At 35.7% G+C, this 19,086-nt stretch overlaps 3 protein-coding genes across 3 annotated transcripts; 1 reads left to right on the top strand and 2 right to left on the bottom strand.

Moving 5' to 3' along the window:
- The first annotated feature begins 524 nt into the window (after positions 1–524).
- On the top strand, positions 525–3,184 carry LOC7481561 (transmembrane emp24 domain-containing protein p24delta10). The gene is made up of 4 exons (XM_002316077.3): positions 525–878; positions 964–1,173; positions 2,560–2,636; positions 2,763–3,184. Exons 1-4 carry the CDS (start codon positions 666–668, stop codon positions 2,905–2,907), a joined length of 645 nt encoding a protein of 214 aa, XP_002316113.1. The 5' UTR covers positions 525–665; the 3' UTR covers positions 2,908–3,184.
- A 575-nt stretch (positions 3,185–3,759) lies between these two features.
- Positions 3,760–12,010, bottom strand: LOC7492917 (integrin-linked protein kinase 1). Its single transcript, XM_002314996.4, has 11 exons — positions 11,448–12,010; positions 11,237–11,311; positions 10,366–10,482; positions 9,724–9,818; positions 9,092–9,212; positions 8,897–8,976; positions 5,755–5,814; positions 5,371–5,492; positions 5,187–5,272; positions 4,987–5,105; positions 3,760–4,177 (listed from the first exon to the last, which is right to left on the bottom strand). The coding sequence occupies exons 1-11, from the start codon at positions 11,766–11,768 to the stop codon at positions 4,051–4,053; spliced, it is 1,323 nt and encodes a 440-aa protein (XP_002315032.2). The 5' UTR covers positions 11,769–12,010; the 3' UTR covers positions 3,760–4,050.
- Positions 12,011–13,586: 1,576 nt separating this feature from the next.
- Positions 13,587–17,087, bottom strand: LOC7492916 (uncharacterized). Its single transcript, XM_002314995.4, has 5 exons — positions 16,438–17,087; positions 14,690–14,789; positions 14,469–14,604; positions 13,950–14,045; positions 13,587–13,858 (listed from the first exon to the last, which is right to left on the bottom strand). The coding sequence occupies exons 1-5, from the start codon at positions 16,838–16,840 to the stop codon at positions 13,721–13,723; spliced, it is 873 nt and encodes a 290-aa protein (XP_002315031.2). The 5' UTR covers positions 16,841–17,087; the 3' UTR covers positions 13,587–13,720.
- Between the last annotated feature and the right edge of the window lie 1,999 nt (positions 17,088–19,086).

Below are 19,086 nucleotides of genomic sequence, written 5' to 3'. Positions count from 1 at the left end.
TATTTATTTTTCAAATAAAATAAAATAAATTGAAAAAAGAAGCTGGAATAAACAAAAATAACCAATTCATCTGTTTTTTAAAGCAGAAAAAACTCATTGAGCATGAAGCCTTATACGAGGAGAGGAGAGAGGAGAGAGTTTCCAATAATTTCTGTATCATCGAATCCGAGCGCTGCTCAGCTTTTTAAATACATGATGATATCTCATTCCTTTTTCCTTCTGTATGGAATAAACCGTTGCATCCTTTTTTCCTTCCTTTACCCTCATCACCGCAAATTAATATCTTCATTTTCTTATATTTTTCTATTAAAAAAAAGAAAAAAGAAAAAAGAAACCATGAGCTCCGTTTTGTAAATCCAGTCCAATTTGGTTTGGTACAGAGGGAGAAGCCCAACAAGTTCACAGCGCAGGGCTTTCCGGCTATTAAACACAAATGTACTAACTAGACAGTTTTATTTATTTATTCTGTATAGTTACGTGTCCCAACCAATCAAATACTACCAGCTGTCAATAATTCAATCGCTGTTCGGACCTCCTCCTCTTGCTAGCAAAACTGATACCGATTCGCCTCAAAGCAAACCTAAAGAGAACGAGAGAGAGAGAAAAAAAATTGTCCATCCAAGAGTTTATAAAACAATCTCAGCTCGCAATCTACCACCACCATTATGTCAAGATTCAACCTTTATCTCCTCCTAATAACAACTGTGATTGCGATTTTATCCTCTACATCAAAATCAATTCGTTTCGAGCTAGAATCAGGAAACACGAAATGCATAGCAGAAGACATCAAAAGCAATTCTATGACTGTTGGGAAGTACAGTATTGTTAATCCCCATGATGGCCAGCCCTTGCCCGACTCGTATAAACTCACTGTCAGGGTAAGATTATTTAAAAAGACCCCTGATCTCCTTTTCAATTTTTTTCTGGCTACCTGTAATTTTTTTTTTTTTTTTACTGGTGTAGGTGACATCGAGTTCTGGGAATAATTATCATCATTCAGAGCTTGTGGAATCAGGGCAGTTTGCTTTCACGGCGTCGGAGGCAGGGGATTACATGGCGTGTTTTTGGGCGGCGGATCATAAGCCAGCAGTGACTTTGAATATTGATTTTGATTGGAAGACTGGTGTGGCTGCTAAGGATTGGACTAATGTTGCCAAGAAAGGCTCTGTTGATGTAAGTCAACTTGCTTTATTGATTTTTTGCCCTGTTTTAATTTCTGAATTTGAGGCTGCTTTTATTTGGTTTTTGTGTAATAGTCATGATTTTCATATACTATGAGTAAGTATTGGGTATTCTATTGCGAAGGGAACGAAGCTGTCGAGTTCAAGGCTAGTTTGGGTTTGGTTTAGTTGATAGATCAGAGGAAATACTCCTGTTGCAGTTCTTATGGAAGGTTATCAAATGGATGGTGATCTCACACTATAAGATTAGGTGATGTATAGGAATAAAGAGATGTTATTTTAGGCACCCAAGGAGTCTAATGTATAGCTATGAAGTTGTAGCTCCAACCCAGGTGGAGGTAAGAAGGAATAAGCGGTAGCAGAAAAGATGGGGATTCTCTATAGAACTAAACTATCGTGGGTGTTTGATTTGCATAACCCTGACATGGCCACCTGACATTGTTGTAAGTAGGCATTACTGGGTGTTATAGGGAAATTTAATTGGACTTTCATGGTGAACAACCGGTCTACTAACAGCAATGCTAGCTTCAAATGATGTATTTAGAATGGCTTATCAGAGAACTATGTCATACGCAAGAATATGGCATGATTAACTGGGAACTCATGTTTCAGATAAGAGAGGAACAACAAGGATGGTTTTAATCGCAGCCATTATAATTTTGTAGTAACACATGAGAAGAAGGAATTGCAGTTTTAGAAAAAGTTATTAGAGTGGTTGTCTAAAAGGTTGCAGCCTAAAAATAGTCTTTTAGTTCAGCAAGTTGAAAGCCACAAGCCTTGTGATTTAACTGAAAAAAACAGTATATACCCTGTAATAAAACCTGCTGTTGCTGATACCTTGTTCTAGGTTCCTTCTCCTTCTTCTATAACCCAAGCTCTCGCTTATTGTAGCTATCCTTCCTGCCTAACAGCTGACTTTCAAGCAGCCTTTCATCTCTTTGCTGAGGTTTGAAGCTGAAGACTCTTTCCCTTTTTTTATTAACATCTTAAAGTGGTTATCTAATCTATATCATTGCAACTAAATCCCATTGAAGGGGTTCTGCAAGGAAAAAAAAACCGGTGATGGAAGATGATCTTAACCCAAAGGCAAGAGCCATGCTTCTTCTTTATTTTTATCAAACCGAGAAACCCTCCAGGATCTAGCACTTAGCTTTAAGTTGAACTATCAAACACCACCTGTGATTTGCTGTTTGCAGACTGAGGCAGACACCGACTCCAGTACTTGTCATCTATTGTTTCATAATACCACTCTCCTCAGTGACGTCTTGTGATACCGTGTGATGTTGTTTCACCAATTCTACTTTAGTTTTATATTTGAAAATGTCAGACTCAAAACACAGAAAGATTCTTACCCGTTTACTTTTATCATTAACACCAGGTTATGGAATTGGAGCTGAAGAAAATGTATGACACAGTTATTTCCGTTCAAGAGGAAATGAATTATCTTCGTGAAAGGTGAAGATTTATCTGTTTTTTCCAACAATTATGAGAGCTAACAAGCTTAAATATTCCATTTTCTTGCAGGATTGTAGTTTATTTGGACAAAAAACTCTTTTGTAACGTGCTTAATGTTTGTTGCAGAGAAGAAGAAATGCAAGATCTGAACATATCTACTAATGTAAAAATGGCCTGGTTGAGTTTTCTTTCGATCGTCGTGTGTTTATCTGTGGCAGGCTTGCAAGTGTGGCACTTGAAGACTTTTTTCCAGAAAAAGAAGCTCATTTAGTTTATATTTGCTTAACAGCCACCTCTTCTTTTTTCTCCCCCTGTAAAATGTTTTACACATTATAATATTTTGAGAAAGAACAATTACAGGTTAAATGCGACTTTGGCCAGCTGTTCACGAATTTTGAGCTATCTAGTGTACAATTAGTGTTCCGGATACCAGGGAAGCATCTCTTTGTAATTCTTATAGATTCTTGGTCAAAATCTACTGTATTTGCAGGATTGCACTTGGTGCAAGACCCCAGTGGGCTGATAATACAAAGAATTTTTTTCCCCCAGCTTATTTTTAATTGTGCGTGAGATCTTTGCCAATGGCCGTTCATATGCGAGAGTTGCGCCTGGCGATGTAATTCTAGAACACAGTGGCTATTGGCTCTGCGATGCAGCTACTGCAAGTATTCACAAGCTTTCAACTCACTCCGACCTAGTGATCGCTGGAGTGGTGACTACTGACTAGCATGTACGAACTTAGTCGGGATTCCATCGGTCAAGAAAGGATAGCTTTCCAGCTTAAGACAAACAACTAGAGGCTTCATCGCCATTCACCCCACCCCGCCCCGCCCTAAAGAAGGCGGCCTGACCTCTGTTGATTCCCCTAGTTTATTCCCACGAGATCATGCGTCACGAAATGCGAGATGAAAAAACAACCAAAATTTTGTATATGTTATTACACCCACAGCCTCTCTGTCTCTATTTGTTTATTTTCGTTAAAGAAGGTCGGTGACCTTGCAAGGGAGTTGAAAGGAAGCTTCAGTTTGTTCGTAGTCGTGCACACAGCAATCAGGTTAGATTACTGTACCGTAAATAATCCACAAGGAAAATATGAAATTCAATGAGGTCAGGAAGTCCAGCATTTACAAAACACAACCTTGATGCTTTAAAAATATCTGGACATGGAATATTGCTGATTCTCATGTCTTGCAATAAGAAAACGAAGGACTAAAAAATGACGGGTCAGATGATGATACATTTTATATGTTTGTTAACTGAATGAAATACCTTGCCTATTCTAACGAAGATAATAGAGGGCGTTTTATGGAAAACCAGTAACAGCAATAACACTCACAATCATCTTCAGTAAAATCTATCCATAACACCTGCACAATCTTGAGTACAGGATCTGACCATGTCACTGTGCTCCACGCTATGGATTGAATAAATTCCAGTGATGATCTGTCGGTAAGTTTTCCTTGATCTTTTCAAGTCTCTTAAGAATTTCTAAGAAAGCAGGCCTTCTATTCATGTCAGCAGCCCAACACTGATCCGTCAACCTAAAAACATTGAGCAGTAAAGAAATTAGCAACCAAACATTTCATTTTCTGACACCTCAAATGATATGTCAGTACATACATGAAGCATTTTTTAGTATCATAGCACACTTTTCATAGGGCATTGACATGAACAGAGATTTCAGTTGTTGAACAACTGAAAGCCAGTTCTTAAAGAAAGATGCTGAAAGGTATACATTATTTTAAGACGAAAATATTCTTTACAACTAGAAGAAGATGCAAGACTTGATTTTAAATGAACAAAGAGCAGAGGAAACAGTAAAGATTTGATAATTATTAGCCACGAGACCAAACTTCATAACTATATCTATAACTTCCTTTCCTCTATTAGTAGCTATCAGAATTATTACTTAAACCATGAAAACTTAACATCACAGGTAACTATCAGAATTATTACTTAAACCATGAAACTCGTTCCTTTTTTCATTTGATAAATTATATTTGGCTTATCGGTTATTTTAAGGTGTCCATCAAGAGGTGAAGTTTGGTTTACTGGCTTTGGAAGATGCCAACTGATTTCAACTTTGCTTTCCTTCACATACATTTACCATCAGTGGTTATAAAAAATAATGTTTGCCAAGTGCAAATTTATTAACTTCCCTTATGAAATGTAATGCCTCTTTGGATTATAGTAGGTATACACCATGCAAGAGGTGTGCATTGTGATTGGATTCATTTCAGAAACAGCGTATGCTACAGAATGGTATAGGATGTGGAATTTCTGGTAGACTTACCCGGACAGGAAAGTAAAAATAAATAAATGAACTGAGAACATCTCAAATTTGACTTACTCTCTGAGGTCAGAGATATTAAATCCTTTAGAACGAAATGGTGGCCTGTGTCCTTCTGCCACATACTTGGCTGCTTCATAAGGCTCAAAATCCGAAAAGGGCGGCTCCCCTTCAAGCATCTGCAAAGAAGAATATAATGAATTACAACCTGCTTTGAATACACCTTTTGTAGTTTTTATACTGAACAGAACCACAATTACCTCATACAGTATCATCGCAAAAGAGAAAACATCAACTTTCTTATCGTATTTCCGGTGCTTGAAAACTTCAGGAGCCATATACCGGTCTTTTGTTTTTTCAAAAAAAAAAAGGAAGAAAAAAACGTTAAGTAAAAAAGTTAAGAGATCACTTTCTATTCAATTTCTTTTCGCAAGAGACACTCACAACTTCCTGTCTCGCCAGTCATTTTGTACACATCATGTGAGTTTTGAACCTTGACGAGCTTGCTTAGACCAAAATCTCCAACTTTCAAATGGTCTGCATTGGAGTTGACTAAAAGAACATTCCTGAGATTTATAGAACAAATATTAACAGGTAAAAATGAATGGGTGCTATAAATATCAGCTCCATATCCTCAATACTGGAAGGGTTTAAACATCCAAGAAATGCATTTTGCATGCTGGCAAAAGCTAAATTTATTAGACGAGGGTTCTTCAAATAGGAAGATGAATTTAAGGTGTCAGTTAAAGCATGGAAATATTAGCTAAAAGAGAACAAAGAGACGTAATTATATGTCCACACGATTTAAAAAAAAGAAATTGAACTTGCCTTGGTTTTAGGTCTCTGTGAACAATGACATTTGGTTCATTGTGAAGATATGCCATGCCTCTGGTAACATAAGATAGACAGAGCTCAGATTAGCATAACAGTTAACGTCACTACGGTAGCATCTGTTACTTGATAATAGTTTTTGCGACAGCTTCAGATTTTCTAATGTTTTGTTTTCCCTACTGGTGGACCTACATGGGGAGACTATGGCCAAGTTTTTAAAATTCTCATACACACCCTTGTTTTTTTAACTCTCTTGGCCACACCAAAAAATTTTATTACAGTCTGCAACTGGTTTTCCAAATAAATGAAATCCAGCACTATTATTTGTACAAGGCTATATGGCTTGTACATGTTTCACAAAGTAGCTAAGCGTGGAAAAAAAGGGAATTCAACAAAAGAATACAGTTCTTAACATTCAAATACAATGATACTTGTAAGGTTCTTCAACTATTCTCATTCTTCTTTCTCAAAAAATATGAATGAAATACTAGGACCATTCAGACAGTTGCACCCAAACAAAATACTCTTATTAAAATGTCATTAGGTAACTGAAGCTAGGCAGGACGAAAGGCACATGTGATGTAAACAGGACTGTATAGCCCTCACAGGGTCCAAAAGGCATCTTCTAATGAGAAGTACAATTGATCACAAGAGTCCCAAGCCAACAAGACATAAAATAGAAAAGCGTCCCTTGAATAGGAATTATATGACAAGCATTGCCTCGTTAATCAATAAAAAAAAAGAAAACTTAAGATGCTTGAATCAATTCATTGTAATTAGTCTCACTTCAAAATGATCTTATATTAAGAATTTCTAGAGGTGTTTGCAAGAGAATCTCACCCAACATGTTTGAATGTTGAAAGAAAAACTAATGTTATCAGTGAAAGAATAAATACTAGAAAATTTACTGGTTTACAACTAAGAAAGTGGAGAGGTTCTGCTATACTTAAGTCATACTACTGCCAGTCTCAGTTCACAAACTCACTTATTTTCTGAAAAGCCAAGGAGTCAGATCCTAACAGCAAAGATACTGGCTTACAGCATGCCAAAGGAATATGGTTCCAAACAAAAATACCATGTGATGGAAGTAAAGGCTAAAAAAATGCATTTCTCAGAATAGCTAATTTCTACTAAGATAGTTTCCTTACATCCACCTGATAAGAGAATTTTTAGCATGTATATTTTCCACTATTCATACTTGATTTTGAAATATTTTGGATGTGTTGCACAAGTTAATTAGAATTTTGGATCCCTTTTTGAACTATTAACCTTGTGGGAAATTAATGTATTTTCAGATACTAGGTTACTGAGTAGGTAGAATCCGGCAGTAAAACCAAACATTGATTGATTTTGGGCTGCAAAGGAAGTTATACAACTCAGTTCCAGGCGTTCATCACCATTTTCAAATATCTAAGATGAAGATCTACAAAACATATGAAGGGCACAAAACTCAGTTTTGTTGTTTTGAAGCCCAAAGAGCAAGTCGAAAAACAAGGATTGAATCAGACCCGAACTTCCTGCACTCCAAATGCTGTCTCGGGTTATGGCCCATATCTCAAGCCTCAGAGGTCCAAAAATTACAAGATCAGTGTCGTTGGAAAGAAGATTCGATTTTCTACAATTTCTCCAGAAATAGAGATCTTTGAATTCGCACATTTCCTGCCTCAAATCCGGCCCGCAATATCCGGATAGGAAAGGAATACAAAACAGAGAAGGAAATTTTCTTCTTTCCATCTGGGGGTAAAAAGGCCAGAATATAAAAGAGAAAAACATGGATCAGCTAGGGTGACGAGAGACGTAGAGGGACCTTAGAATACACCAAAAACAAGAGAGGAGGCGGCAAAAAGGAGGAGACGAAAAGCAGAGAAAAACAAGGGTTGAAAATCAGGGCGATTGGAAGACACCTAGCTACTTTTCTGCCACTCTCTGCTTTTGAATGATGTTCATCGTATCAAGTTTGTTTCTCTTTCATTTAACTATGGAGTAGACTTTTATTCTGGGATTTTTTATGTAACCTTACTATGAATATGTGAACAATTTCTTTGATTGAATTATTACATTAAGTTGTTGAGTATTTCATTCTATTTTTAATGCTTGTGTATGTTAGGCCAACATCTGCATGATTTGGAATTCAATTTGAGACTGAGAAGTGATAATTGTTTTAGCTATTGTTTGAAATACCTTAAGAAATCTATAGGATAAAGATATCCTAGGAACTTTTGTAATCGTTAAAGGTTTTACGGTACTTAATAAATTTCGACAAGTTCAGAAATTTCGTAAAGTATATGAAGTTTGATTGTCGAAATAATTCGTTGATACTCAAGAGAGATTAGTGTTTAAATTAGAAAACCTGATTATCAACATTAGGAGTAATTAATTCAATTGAGAAAGTTCACATAAGAATAGTTACGGTAAGTCTGAAATCCTAGAATCAGTAGAATTGAATTCAATAATATTTAATCAGTTAGTTGTTTGTTTTTAATTATTAATTTTTGTTTTGAAAACTATCTCATTTGATTTCTCAAATAGATCATAATTTAAAAGATTTTGGTAATTAGTAGTAATTTTTACAAATCCTCGTGGGACAATACTCTACTCATCACTTTATTACTTGTTACGATTCGTGCGCTTGTGAAATTAATCAACACCAACCATTTTTCTTCCATTAGAGATAAGCTCTTTTAGGTATTCACTATATATAGGAGCCTGCGCTACACCACGAGCTTACCCAAATTTCTTCAAATGCCAAAAAAAGATACCATGATACCACGAGCTTATAAAAAAGCATAAACAATTTGTGGTTTGGGTCATTGAGTCGATTGGGTTTAATAAACTCGGCTAATATAAATAATACAAATAAAAAATACACCGACAATAAATAAACTAACAAAAAAAAAGACTCAGGCTCATCTGGGTTAGCATGCAAAATCTGTAACTTGGTTGTGATACCTTTGTCACAAAAAAATAATTTATTGGCTATGTTAGCAACTAATTAGGATCCTCAAGAAATTTGTAATGATACTTATTAGGTTCTTTAATGTTGATAAAATTTGTAAAATCATGGATAAAATTGTGCATTAGTAAAATTTCTTGAAAATTCTGAGTGTTGCCAAACCGTGTGAAATATTTTCCAATATACCTGGCAATGTCCAACGCAAAGTTTATGGCTGTTGATGGACTTAGTGCACCCTTTTCCTTGAGGTACTGATGAAGATCACCCTGTGTCAGCACATGAATGGATTAAGAATGGCTTAGAAAGTTAATCAGTGACTTGAGCTTTTTCAGAGGGAATCCAAATTTGGAATAAGAAGCAGATATTGACTATTGACTATACCCCTCGTAGATATTCAGTAATTAACATAAGGGGCTTCCTATCAGTGACAGCTCCCAGAAACTGGACTATATTAGGATGGCGAAGCTTGACTAGCAAATTAACCTCATGTCTGAAGTCCTGACTGAACCAATAAAGTGAAAGATAAGTAAGCAAATTGACAATATAACAAATTAGAGTAAAAGAAAGTGAATTACAGCTACAAAAAGCACCGGATTGATCAAGATATTGAAAATAATGGCCCCTATCAAGTGAAATTCTCTCTTGATATCAATAAAAAGCTGGGGGTTGTCAATTTCAGTAGAAAATAGAATATCATCTAGAATTCTGAGTGAAAAAAATATATTGATCTCATCTTCTATCTGGTTCTGATTTGGTTCATTGCATAGCATAAATAAACAGGAATAAATAAGTTGGAAAGGAATAAAGTATTGATCAAAGTAAGAAGTCCACATGATAAGCCCAATTGTTGATGTCATCTTTTATTTTGGTTCTGAGGCCAAAATTCATGTTATGAATCACCTGAAATTTTTATTTACAAGGAAAAGGATGTTTAACAAACAAAAAGGTTATCTGCAGCTGTAATACAGATGCATAACTCAACAATAGGAAAATGTTGCAAAGAAAGGACTTACATCACCAATCTATCATCTGAGAGGGATGGAAGAATGCGTTTGACAGCTACCGGTGTTCCACGCCAATTGGCTTTCAAAATCTCACCAAAAGATCCCTGTCATACTAAGCTACAATTAGCAGAAACTCTTGCAGATAGATTCAGATAAAATAATCCAAGAACTTCTAAGTTGTGCCCCAAAATTCTAGCATTTTACATTAACATGAAGCAAAGAAGTCGAACGCAAAAATATACACCAACGATGTAAAATTGAAAAGGAGAACGTATTAATAGCCAAAACTACTTTAAGAGCGTCTAGCCAAAAAAAATTTTCCCTCTATTGAAGTCAAGGACAAGCTTAAACTACAATTACTTGTTGAGAGATGGTTATACATATAATTTGCAAGATTATAACAAAAAAGTAATTTTATCATAATAGAAGGCACTGTTTAAAAAAAACACTAACTCTAACATGTATATCAAACTGCAGCATAATTTCTACACAGAATTGTTTTATTAATGTCCATTAAAAACTTGACAGGATTGACAATCCAAAAATATTAAATAAGGATTTCCTAATTATACTCAAAATTATTAATACAATAGGTTGTTAACTTTACACATTCTAATAACCTGTATAATCAACCGAGAAATAGAATCAAACCTTTCCAATAATGTTTGAGTTTGAGAAGTCCAGCTCAGAAGGTTCAATTTCCCAGTCACACTTGTTTGGTAGAGGGGGTGGAACAGGCTTTGGTTCAAAATGGCTTCCATTTTGGCCCTGCAATTTGAATTAACAAAGTTAGCTCTCATAAGCAATTAAAAGACGGAATGAAAGATATAAATTATAATTGTATAAACTATATGACAGAAAAAACACAGCATATGGAATTGGAGCATTGAGAATGAACATGAGCGGCCGGTTTTTCATAGACGACTGGATACTCACAACAAATCACCACAATGAATCACTACACATTATGTACTGCTGACTGAAAAGAACCAGACAACCAAAAAAATCAATACTCGATACCAACACAGAGTACCACTCAATACCTGCCAGTCTTGTGGCAACTTCCTAGGCTGGTCAATGCTTGAGTGATAGAGCAAAGGCTACAAGGTTTTTCCCTTTATTATATCGTGCAAAGTAATTTGTAATCCACCAATATTTGCCCACGAGCAAGAGCTATATAATTTTAAGTGTACCAGTAGATTTATATAATAATAAGTTACCAAATACGATAGATCACATTAGAAGTGGCTATCTAAAACTCCTAAATCCCTAAAAAAAAATTACCCTAATTTATGTTGGATGCTATGAACTGAAACAATACGTTAAAAATTGCCCGGAAACAAACTTCCAAAGCTACAGATGCTAACACTAAAGATGGTGAAAACGGGGAAACAACGTGGCTACATTCTTCGAGCAATTCCTTACTGGTTGAAGAGTTGCCAAATGTATCCTCAAGAAACAAAAATTCTTAATTTTATCATCAATAAAACCAAGAAAGAGAAGAAGCACTATCTATACTCACATATGACAAGCCACCGTATGATTTTAGCAGTTCAATCATGTTGTGCTTTTTTGCGCCTTCTGCATCAGCTAGTGGCTGCAATGACAGACAAATCCAGTTTTACATGACAAATTATCAACTGCAACCATTACAAGTAAACTTCCAATGCATATCAAAACGACGCGGACAGATAAATGAAACGGCATCCAAATGAGCAGGAAATGATACATACCGTATTTTTCCAGCGATCTTGGGCGTTGACATCGGCTCCAAATTCAATCAAGCACTTAGCGACATCGACCCATCCATGGAGAGATGCCACGTGGAGCGGAGTCCGGCTATCGTAATCCATAGCGCGAACGAGAGACGGATCTTCCTCTAAAAGCTTCCGGACGGCAGCGGCGTCGTTTTGGTGAGCGTGCCACAGTATCAACGACGTCCTGCTCACTCTCGCTTTCTCCTTCTGCTTGTCCGTCATCGTCTCCGACGGTGATGAAGAAGAAGCTCCAGCCGTGTTAGTGTCGGCGGCGGAGGAGGGAGTATCGGAACTCATGAGAAGGAAGATCGGGATCAGGATCGGAAGAGTACTTCTGGTTTTTATGGTTTAGCTTTGAATGTGCGTGAAGTTTTTTTTTATCTGTGTGTTTGTGTGCGTGTGTTTGGGATTTTAGAGTGGAGTCGGAAATGGAGAGATAAAATAGAATATGAGCGGAGGGGAGGGGAGGGGAGGGGTAAAGAAAAGTGGAGGTTTGTATCCGTTATTCCGGTTTTTACTTTTTCAACCGAAATTTTTTTGAGAGAGATGGATATTCTCTTTCCTTTACTTTTCTGATACTCTCTATTAATTAATTAAATCAATCATTGTGTTTTTTTGTTTGCTTCCTCTGTCTCTCCGTTATTTTCTTTCTTTTCCTTCAATCATCTCTTCATTTTATACACTCTCGTATGGCTGTGGATTTTAATAGCTTTATAACCCCATTGTTTTTTTTTATTTAAAATAAATTTTCATCAAATTATTATTTTTAAATTATTTTGGTATACTAATGTTAAAAATAAAATTTAAAAAACAATTATTATCATAATATAATATAATTTCTTAGTATAATTTTAAAATATATATATATATATATATATATATATTATAATTTTTTTAACCAAAATTTCATGAAAGAATTTTGAGTGAAATTTATGTAAAGTTAAGGTATGTATTAATTAATTAAATATTTTTAAATTTATAATTAAAATAAAACATTACATCATAAAAATAAACAGAATCTTGATAGCTAGGGTGATATGGCTAATGCTATTACATCTTCCTACTGAGTTGATAATTTTTTTTACAAATTTTTTTTGATAATTTTTAAACTAGATCCATCGACTCAAGACATAGCACATGTCAAAGTTCATGTCAAAATGGATTGATGGTTAGCCTGCTAAATTTAATTAACATGGTCAAAACTTGAGTTGAAACTTAAATTAATTTTTTTAAAATAAAACTTTTTATTTCAAAATAGTATGGTTTTAATTTTTTTTTAAAAAAACTAGTGTTATTTTACAGGACCTGTGACATAAACCTTAAACTAGATCAGAGACCAAACCAGGTTGTATAACTGTTGAGCGGCCACGTCGGTTTCCAGAGATCTAGCCGTGTGGATATGCAACCATTTTTAACTGGTATTTTACCAATAATTAATCGTAGATTTTGGGGTTGAGCGAGTATCTTTCCTCACCCGTGTGAAAATGTGGATGTGATACACTCACCACTGAAAGCAAAAGCAAAAGCAAATTAAAACAAGTTTTGGTACATTAATGCTAGATAAGATAAGGTAACAGCGGCAATCATAACAGCTGGGAAGCCGAAAATGCAATCTTAAGAAACGAGAATCAGCCGAGATGAATTATTAGAGGATTCTACTTGTGCATTGAATAGTGCATGCAACTCGTCGAACTCCAGTTCTCTCTTCTTCTTCTTTTTCCTTTATAAAAAGTTCCTAAAAAGATTATTAATTTCTAGCAAATTGTAATTATTCTCAAGCAGGCAAAGAGAAGAGAGCGGCAGCATTTAACAACGACCGATATATTTACGCTCTACAGAAAGTGCGATGTAATTGCCATACCGGTCCACTTTTCTGGGAGAGATGCCCGTCCCTATTGTTACCAACTTGCCTCCAAAAAGGAAGGAAAGCATTGCCTAGCAACTTCGATTCGTAAGATTCCATGCCACGTTTAAATATTCCATTTCCGTGTGTGTATGAACACACACACTAGCACAACTCACAAACATATCAACTAAATACGGATGCGTTTTCCATTTCAACTTCCTTGTCGAAAGGCATTTCTATATTATCGTGACCATTGAAAAAAAAAAAAAGGAAAAAAAAGAGAACATGTAAACCATGTTCCTGTATATAAATTGCTGGCATTGATGTGCAATACAATATTTACTTCCAATCTTCAGGTTCCCTAACATAAGATCCCAATCACACGCGCCAAACCACTTGAGCTTCACACCAAGTCCTCTTGGTCTTCAAGGGACCGCTTACGAGCCCTCAAGTTAAGCTCAAGGCTTTGAGGTAGAGGTGGTGTCCTACCCCGCCGGAATAGAACAGCAAGGGCCCTCATTTTCTGACATAGATCAAACACCTGCGGGAAAAGTTGGGAAAATCATTACAGATCTACATTCAATAAGTTGCAACGACAGCTGGTGGGTTAAGAGTTTGCTCAAGACTCTTACTGACGAGGCTTCGATTTCTGCAACACCTTCACAACCTTTACCTCCTCCCTGAAGTAAATCACAATATCTTACAGCTTCATTTTCATCTTCAAAAACCTGCAGCAAGAGTGAAGAGTTTGCATATTAGACAAACAACCAGAGATTCAATGGGGTCTTAATAAAATAAAAATAAAAAAAGGGAGACCTGCCTTGACAATTCACACAAAGTGGCATGCAAGGCATCCTAGTTTCCAGTGCATCTCGGGGGATAGAAGTGAGGACTAGATACTTTTTATCGTAACTTGTGACTGGACACTCAAAGTTTGAAAAATGGACATGTGAGGAATAATTAGAAATCACATACCTCATGACAGAAACCAATAGGCATTTTTATGCGGTTACCTATAGAGTTTGGACTCCTAAGATGTTCAGTGATCCTAGCAGTTATAAAAGAAATGCATGCAGGCAATACCAAGTGCTAATCTTGCTCAAGCATTCTATTAGTTTTGCAGAAAATTTAACAAGTAAACTAACACTTACAAGCACTCCTTCCCTGACATCCTCCACAAGCATCTGGAACTTTGTTCCTCTTCTTGACTGTTTAGTCTGACTTCCTATTTCAGACCTCCACTTTCCTCCTTTGGAAAACAGTAGCCCAAGCTCCTTCTCAACTTCACTGGTTCAAAAGCAAAACCTGAGCTTGGGCTTTGACAGTACTAATAGTTACTCAAAAGAATACAACGCACCAAAACAACTTAAACCTGCGATTTCTTCGAGTTTTCATCGTGCACAACTGGTTTTCTCTTTGAGTAAGTACATACACAGGCTTCGAGGTTTCTCTCCATGGATTGGCATCCAGCACTGAAAAAGAATGAAAAGGAAGAGATTTGGTGAAACTTGGTGAAAAAGCAAACAAAGACTTCAGACATCAATACAACTGCAGATTTACTACCAACTAGCCTTTGGTCCAACTGGTAGTGACCTCCTCTGTAGAGCAGGAGGTCAAGGGTTCAACTCTTAATGAGGGATTTATGCCTCTAAAATATTCAATCATAAGATAAAAGTAATCATGTATCCACGAAACAACCTTCAGAGTTCAGACATTAATGAGCATCCCATATAGCTGAATACATGAAATACCCAAATTAAAGCAAAGAATATCAGACATTGATGAAACCGGTACTTTTCTGCAAGTGCAAAACATATCCAACAAAAGATGTTGAATACCTACAGAACTAACTAGTAAAAAATCTGTCACCAGTACATGCTACATAATTTGACTTTCAAACACGTCCAACAGGGGGGGTCAGACTTTTAAACAGCAAATAATTACAAACACTAAGAACTATGTACTAGGAACAAAGACTAATAATACTCAAGGCAATTCTAAGAATGAACGGAAGACAAATTGGCAATTAATCTAGCATGCTTCAGGGAATGCCAATTTCACTGTGTATCTTAAATGTAATAATAATGCTAAAAAATATGTAGTGAAGTCCAGCACCAGCATGTGTTTAAAATGTTTTCTTAAATTGAAAACCTTGAACATCAATTTCATGGTCAATGCCCATAAAACATAACCACTTGTCTTGTTCTACTAATTCAAGAACGTGAAAGAAATACTATCTCAAAAGAAGAATTATTGATTAAGCTGATTATATAAGCTAACACTCCAGTTTAGATCTGCAGATCACCAGATAGCATCATTAATTAAGCTGATGGCATCAATTAAGCCACTAAGAAGTTTGGGCAGAAGATTTTTTCAAATTTTCTTCATTTTTGTAAAGTGATAAAAAAGATAACTGCAAAAAGCTGCTGAACCAATTAACTCGTAAACACCATGGCTCGAGGTCAAAGAAGAATGATCATTAATCAGTGCCACAACCTGGAGGATTTATTTTCAATTGCAACTCTTTCGTATACAGGTAGGCAACTACTCAAGATTGAGTTGAGTCATTCACCAGCAAAGCAGAAACAATTCTCCCACAAAAAAGGAAGAAGGAGAGATCAAAGCACCTCCCTCAGATCGCAAGTTTGGTAAGTAGAAAATACATTACTTCATTCAATGTAAATGAATAAGAAAAAGGTCACATAAATACCTGCAAATTTGTCAAAGTTATCGATTTATTTACTTCACAAGAACAAAACCCCAACTAGTTTTGGATTTAGGCACGTTGTTGTACAAGAACAAAAACACCATTTATCTCGCGAGAGAAAAAAATATCTATGATTCAATAAAACAGAGGAATGAATATGAGCAGCAGAATCCAAAAGGTTGTGATGTAATGCTTAATTCGAGTCTAAAACACTTAAACACACTAATGAAGAACACATGCATGCAGTCGAAATTGACCCATTAACATGCACAAGAACAGAAGTGAAAGCAAAAGGCACGGGAAAAATCTCGGCAACCTAGAATCAATTTGTTGACAGAATATGGAAAAAGCAAGAATTACACAGCAAATAAAAAGAAATGTAAGAAGAAGGGGGTAATTAGCAAGGTGACTACCATCATAACTGCTACTATCAAAACTCTGTTGAAGATGTCTACGCATATCATAAGCACGAGACGAAACCTGCTTGACAAACTCATTTGAAGTCCCTGGAATTGTGCCGTCTAAATGAAGCGCTCTCTCCACTTCCTCACTTCCATCATCGTTGCTGTTGTCTTCTTCTTTTGCATCTCGATCTCCATCTCCACTACCGCTCGCTAATCTACAAGAGACTCGTCTCCTTGATCTACTACTTCTTCTAGAAAGATCGAGAGGGTGCGATGCAGAGGAAAAAGAAGAAATCCGAGGAGGAGGAAGACGGCGATTATTAGCGGAGAAAGATGATGAATTTAAGACTCGACGACGCCGTAGAGGGAGAGGGAGAACCATAGAAGGAGAAACTGAGGTAAGTGAATCCATGATTATTAGCTACTAGCTTTGATCACTCTCTCTCTCTCTCTCTCTCTGTTATTGTTACACGAAAAGAGAGGGAAATGAGTCTAGACCAATGATTATTCTTGAGTCCGGTTATATGGTCGAACACGTGGTGAATTAAGAGAGAGAAGTAAACAGAAATTCTCGGCGTGACAGGCTCTGTAACTGAATCGGTGAGCCTTACAAGGAACAAGGAAAGTTCGCTTTGTGAATCTGATTTTTCCTCTCTTTTCTTTCTCCAGTGATATTTTTTCGGTGCGGTGGGTCCAGGAAGCTTTGCGTCTGTGTGAAGATTTCGTTTGTCCACGTGGTTGAATCTTATGATAGTTGTAGACGCGACTCGATTTGTATTCCAAGTTTCCAACCTGCGCCGAAAACTCTGTTAGCCCAATAGGCCTTGTTTCTGTGGTTAAAGCCTTCGCGAGCATTTTGAAGATTTGAAGTACGAGACACGGCCGACAACTCTGATGGCCCACTGTGCATTTGTACAAATGTAGTTGAACCGCTACGTTCTACGATGAGCGGCATATTTGTGCCTTTTCTTTATTTCTTTCTTTCTGGTTAATTACACTTAGTTAGTGATTTTAGTGATTCATTTTTTTTATATATATTAAAATAATATTTTTATTTATTTTTTTATTTTTATTTTTAATATCAACTTATCAAAATAATTAAATAACATTAAAAATTATTTGTAAAAAAAATAGATCTTATAAAATATATAATCGAAGTACGGAAATAAACGATAGATTAATTGGTTGCTATTTTTTTGTTTTTTTTCTATTCTTTTCAAAATTACATATTCTAAATTAATTTAATTTTTAAATTTAAATTAAAAAAATCAAAATATAGTAACAAATAACATTTTAAAATTTCTTTCTTCAATCTCGATGAAACAACAATGTTCCTTAACTCCAGATCTAATTTCAACCTCGTTTAATATTTGTGTTAATAATTATTTTTTAAAATATATTTTTTAAAAATATATATTTTTTTATTGACACATTAAAATAATATTAAAAAAAACAAATAGATATTTCATCTTCAACTCAGGCTCCAAAAGATTTATAGGTTTCAAAAGATTATAGGTTGCCATGCTACTAGAATGAAATAGCAGAAACAACACTCTGTACAGGGAAGAAAAAAAACACTCGAACTGATCATATAAGTTATGAGGGCAAAAGCAAGATTCACTAGCAGTGTCACCCAGTCATCTCCATCTCAAATCATGACCATGACAAATCAAAGCACCACCTGAAACACACCTTTTTCCCATGCAATCTTCCCCTTCTTCGGTAATCACCCAACCTCACCCACCACCAAAACAACACCCAAATCACTGCAGGACAGCCTTTCAGACACCATTGTTCCACTCCGCCTATTTTCCCTCACTAATCAGCCACTCACCACCACACATCTGAGTAGCGTGTCCATACAACTAAGGTCAAACCATGTAAACCCCAGCAATAGATTGAGACCCTTTCAAGCCAATTGGTAAGCGAATCCTTTGCCAATGCCATCAGTGGATCCAGTAACGAGAGCCCATGACCACTATTTCTTGAGATTCTCGGCGGGTCTAAGGAAACTAACATAAACCCATTTGAGAGAAGCGGAAAGGAATTTCAAACGTGAAAGAGAACCTATTCGACTCGATTAAAACCTTTGTTGTATTCTTCTTTCAATTTACCTGTGGAAATTAATTTGTTAGGGTTAATAATAACCCATGAAAATCAATTTGAGATTTTTTTATGGTTTTGAAAAAAACAAGAATATTTGGGTTGAAGTTATGACAGTAGCACAACCTAAACAAGATAAAATTGTTCTCCATAAGATGATATTGCAGCTATTCCCATCCCACTGAAAAGGAAAATGAAGAAAAAAATGATGGTTTCAATTATTATTTTTAGGCTTGCTAGAGATTAAAAGGGAAACTGATAAAAAGTAAAAGAAAAAATAATGGTTTTAATTATTTTTTAAGGGCTTGTCCGGGATTGAAAAGGAAAAGGAAGATAGTTATAAATGGCAAAGTTATGATATTAATAATAAAATAGTTTTTTAGTTATTAAATAAAATATAATGATTCAATATTTTTTACTAATCTTTTTATACACTAACATAATAATATATTATATAATTTCTAAAATGATTAAGATAACAAAAAAAAATTAAAATCTCGTTTGTTTGCTGGAAAGTATTTTCCTTTTAGAAAATGATTTTCTTGGAAAATAAAT

This window comes from Populus trichocarpa, chromosome 10, assembly GCF_000002775.5.
Source record: "Populus trichocarpa isolate Nisqually-1 chromosome 10, P.trichocarpa_v4.1, whole genome shotgun sequence".
NCBI classification, from domain to species: Eukaryota; Viridiplantae; Streptophyta; class Magnoliopsida; order Malpighiales; family Salicaceae; genus Populus; species Populus trichocarpa.
The sequence above is the reverse complement of the archived record's forward strand: the minus strand, read 5'-3'. Positions and strand labels throughout refer to the sequence as shown.

What these genes read in the sequence shown, in the direction of transcription:
- LOC7492916 (XM_002314995.4), bottom strand. Translation starts at nt 16,840, where the DNA reads ATGGATTCACTTACCTCAGTTTCTCCTTCTATGGTTCTCCCTCTCCCT. An exon ending in ATGTCAGGGAAGGAGTGCTT is followed by an intron (nt 14,046 to 14,468) that starts GTAAGTGTTAGT and finishes CTCTTGCTGCAG; the next exon opens with GTTTTTGAAGATGAAAATGA. An exon ending in CAGAAATCGAAGCCTCGTCA is followed by an intron (nt 13,859 to 13,949) that starts GTAAGAGTCTTG and finishes CTTTTCCCGCAG; the next exon opens with GTGTTTGATCTATGTCAGAA.
- LOC7481561 (XM_002316077.3), top strand. Translation starts at nt 666, where the DNA reads ATGTCAAGATTCAACCTTTATCTCCTCCTAATAACAACTGTGATTGCG. An exon ending in CGTATAAACTCACTGTCAGG is followed by an intron (nt 879 to 963) that starts GTAAGATTATTT and finishes TTACTGGTGTAG; the next exon opens with GTGACATCGAGTTCTGGGAA. An exon ending in CCAAGAAAGGCTCTGTTGAT is followed by an intron (nt 1,174 to 2,559) that starts GTAAGTCAACTT and finishes CATTAACACCAG; the next exon opens with GTTATGGAATTGGAGCTGAA.
- LOC7492917 (XM_002314996.4), bottom strand. Translation starts at nt 11,768, where the DNA reads ATGAGTTCCGATACTCCCTCCTCCGCCGCCGACACTAACACGGCTGGA. An exon ending in AAGATCGCTGGAAAAATACG is followed by an intron (nt 11,312 to 11,447) that starts GTATGTATCATT and finishes CTGTCATTGCAG; the next exon opens with CCACTAGCTGATGCAGAAGG. An exon ending in TTGCGATGATACTGTATGAG is followed by an intron (nt 5,106 to 5,186) that starts GTAATTGTGGTT and finishes TCTTCTTTGCAG; the next exon opens with ATGCTTGAAGGGGAGCCGCC.